Source organism: Nicotiana tomentosiformis, chromosome 10 (genome assembly GCF_000390325.3).
Source record: "Nicotiana tomentosiformis chromosome 10, ASM39032v3, whole genome shotgun sequence".
NCBI classification, from domain to species: domain Eukaryota; kingdom Viridiplantae; phylum Streptophyta; class Magnoliopsida; order Solanales; family Solanaceae; genus Nicotiana; species Nicotiana tomentosiformis.
Window position 1 is genome coordinate 8,003,759 of NC_090821.1, and position 3,717 is coordinate 8,007,475.

The window sequence follows — 3,717 nt, forward strand, 5'->3', positions numbered from 1 at the left end:
CAAGATGTCATCAATGAAGACAATAACAAAGGAATCAATATAAGGCCTAAACACTTTGTTCATCAAATCCATGAACGCCGCTGGGCATTAGTCAAGCCGAAGGACATCACTAGAAACTCATAGTGACCATATTTGGTATGGAAGGCAGTCTTCGGAACATCTGAGTCCCGAATATTCAACTAATGGTACCCCGATCTAAAGTCAATCTTAGAAAAGACCCTAGCACCCTGCAACTCGTCGAACAGATTATCGATATACGGCAACGGGTACTTGTTCTTGATGGTAACGTTGTTCAACTGGCGGTAATCAATGGACATCCGCATAGTCCCATATTTCTTCTTCACAAATAACACTGGTGCACCCAAGGTGATACACTTGGTCTCACAAACCCCTTTTCTAACAACTTCTCAAGTTGTTCCTCCAACTTCTTCAATTCTTTCGGTTCCATACGGTACGGTGGGATAAATATAGGCTGGGTTCCTGGAGCCAAATCAATATCATGATATGGCGGCATACCTGGAAGGTCAGAAGGAAACACATCGGCGAACTCCCAGACTACTGGCACTGAATCAATCGTCGAAGACTCTGCGGTGGTGTCCCGAACATAAGGCAAACAAGCCAAACAACCCTTCTCGACCATATGTCGAGCCTTTAGAAAAGAGATGACCCGACTAGCTGTACTAACCGAGGAACCCTTCTAGTCCAATCTTGATAATTCTGGCATCGCTAAGGTAATAGTCTTGTAATGACAATCAAGGACGTCGTGGTATGGAGATAACCAGACCATGCCTAGGATGACCTCAAAGTCGATCATATCAAGTAGAAGAAGGTCCGCCCTAGTCTCGTAACCACAGAATATGACCACACAGGATCGGTAGATCTGATCCACAATCATAGAATCGCCTACAAGAGTGGACACATAAAGAGGATTACCCAAGGAGTCACGAGGATTATCCAGAAAATGAGCAAACAGGGATGACACATATGAGTAGGTAGACCCTGGATCAAATAATACCGAAGCATACCTACCGTCTACAGAAATAATACTTGTGATCATGACATCTGAGGCCAATGCATCTGGTCTGGCCGGAGAAGCATAGAATTTGGCTGGAGCGCCGGCGGGCTGGCCCCCGCCTGACTGAATAGTAGTTGACTGGCCTCCCCATGCCTGGCCTCCACCTCTAGGACGGTCCCTACTAGCCTGCCCTCCGCCTCTGGGCGGTAGATAGTCGGTGCTAAAATCATGGGCTGCTGGCCCTACTGCACTGCCTTGTCCTGAAACCTGGGGCAGAATCTCCTTATGTGACCGAGATCTCTGCACTCGAAACAGCCCCTCGGTGTGCCGATATGCTGCCCTGATGTCTGATCCTGATGGAATGTAGACCCACTTCAAGAACCATGGATAACCGGTGAGCAGTATGAACTCTCCGGCATGGCACTAACATAGGAGCTGGAAGAACCCTGGTGACCTGAGTACCCACTGGAAGAACCCTGGAGGGCTAGTGGGTGGTAAGAACTCTCTGGTGTGGTGCGAAAATAGGGGCGCGCTGGAGCACCTCGAGGATGTGGCGGTGATAAATATGGGGGCCTGCTAGGCTAACCCCTCCCAAACTGACCTCTGCCTCTAGCCGGGGCACCTCTAAACTCTCTAGAGAAATGGGCCCTCTTGCCCTGCTGCGTCTGCTCTCTCTCTCTCTCTTTCTGATGGTAGCCCTCAATCCTCCGAGTAATCTCCACTACCAGCTGATAAGAAGTCCCAATCTCAACCTCTCGGGCCATATTGGCCCTAATACCGGAGTGCAGCCCCGCAATAAACCTCTGCACTCTCTCTACATCCGTAGGAAGTATCATCAGTGCATGGTGAGACAACTCAAAAAACCTCGCCTCATAGTCGGTCACTAATATCTGACCCTGCTCAAGCTGCTCAAACTGATACCACAACTCTTCCCTCTCGGAGGGTGGAGTATATCTATCCAGGAAAAGCTGTGTGAACTGGCTCCAAGTCATGGGAGGAGAACCTGCTGGTCTGCCAAGAAGGTAAGACTGCCACCATCTACGGGCCCTGCCCTCCAGCTGGAAAGTAGTGAAGTCAACCCCATGAGACTCCAGCATCCTCATGTTGTGCAGTCTGTCCCTGCACCTATCAATGAAATCTTGGGCATCCTCATGATGCTCAGCCCCTAAGACAGGAGGGTGTAACCTAGTGCATCTGTCCAATAACTTCTGTGTATCGCCGTCCGCAGTCGGTCTAGGCTCAGGTGCAGCCGCCGCAACTGTTTGGGCTCCGCCATCGGGTAGTGCACCCAGAGTATGATATACCGTAGCTACGTGCCCAGGAGCCTGAGAAGTAGGGGTCTGTGCTCCCCCTCCTACCTGAGATGTGGCTGGGTCTGCTGGAAATAAACCAGCCTGAGTCATGGTGTCCATGAACTGCATCATACAACCCATGACCTCCTGAAAGCCCGGTGATGTCATGAAATCTATCGTGGCTGGCTCTGCGGCAGGCACCTTGCCCTGTACCTCAATAATGGAATCCTCCACTAGATCCGCTGGTGGTTCTACTGGGGTAGCTCTGGGACTCCCTCGTCCCCTACCTTATGCCGGTGCCCTCCCCCGGCATTTGCCTCGCCCACTAGCAATGGTGGAAGCAGCTCCTCTTGGGTCTGGAACCTCCGCCGTGCCCGTCCTCACCATCTATGAGAGAATAGAAGAAGGAAGTTTAGTATATCGTCAATTACCTGACAGGATATGAATAATGAGAAGTTTCCTAACACCCCATAGTCTCTCGAAGATAAGTATGGACGTCTCCGCACTGATCCGCAAGACTCTACTAGGCATGCCCATAACTTGTGAGACCTACGTAAACCTAGTGTTGTGATACTATGTTGTCATAACCCAACTCCATGTCAAGCCGTGATGGCGTCCAACACCGTTGCTGGACAAGCCAACAATGAACAACTTAATGATTTCCCATTTAGTTTTACTTATTTTTAAAATATTGGGTAAATAAAGGATTTTTAAGGCAAACAAACGGAAACATATAAAAACAGTTATAACTATTGAATTACAACCCAAACTGAAAATCAAAGTCTACTAATGCGTGCCAAGATCTGGTGTCACAAGTATGTGGAAAACTAGTATAAAATACAAAAGATGACTATCCTACTGTCTGAAATAGAATAGACAGATGAACACAAAAGAGAAACTCCGGTATGCGGCTGAATGACTTAGAAGGGACAGCTCACCGTCAAGTATGCGCGCGGGGCGGGTAACTAGATGCACCAGCCTCAGATCCTGTACAATTAAGTACAGAAGAGTAGTATGAGTACATAAACAATATGTACCCAGTAAGTACGAGGGGTCGACTTGACACTTACTAGGCCAATAATAATGTAATTAAAGCATTATACTAAGCATGGATATCATGAATGATACTGTCAGTTCAACAACAGGAAGAGATAAGTCCTTCTTTCATAATTATAACTTAAATTTCAGTAATACCATTTAGCAACTTACATTTCAAGGCCTTTGACCAGAATAAATCATGGAGAATTTTCAAATAATTAGCATGCGCAATTATGCCGAGGTCGTACGGCCTGATCCAAAAAAAATTCAAACTGTGCACTGTCGGAGGGTCGAACGACGCAAACCATAGATGCTTCTATTTACTACCGAGGCGCTCGGCCCGATCCGCAAATAATAATTATTTTTCAAGAA

General features: G+C 47.6%; 1 protein-coding gene across 1 annotated transcript; it reads right to left on the minus strand.

The window, feature by feature from the left end:
* Positions 1-697: 697 nt before the first annotated feature.
* On the minus strand, positions 698-2,448 carry LOC138899721 (uncharacterized). The gene is made up of 3 exons (XM_070186412.1): positions 2,141-2,448; positions 1,617-2,062; positions 698-1,368 (listed from the first exon to the last, which is right to left on the minus strand). The coding sequence occupies exons 1-3, from the start codon at positions 2,446-2,448 to the stop codon at positions 698-700; spliced, it is 1,425 nt and encodes a 474-aa protein (XP_070042513.1).
* Positions 2,449-3,717: the final 1,269 nt, after the last annotated feature.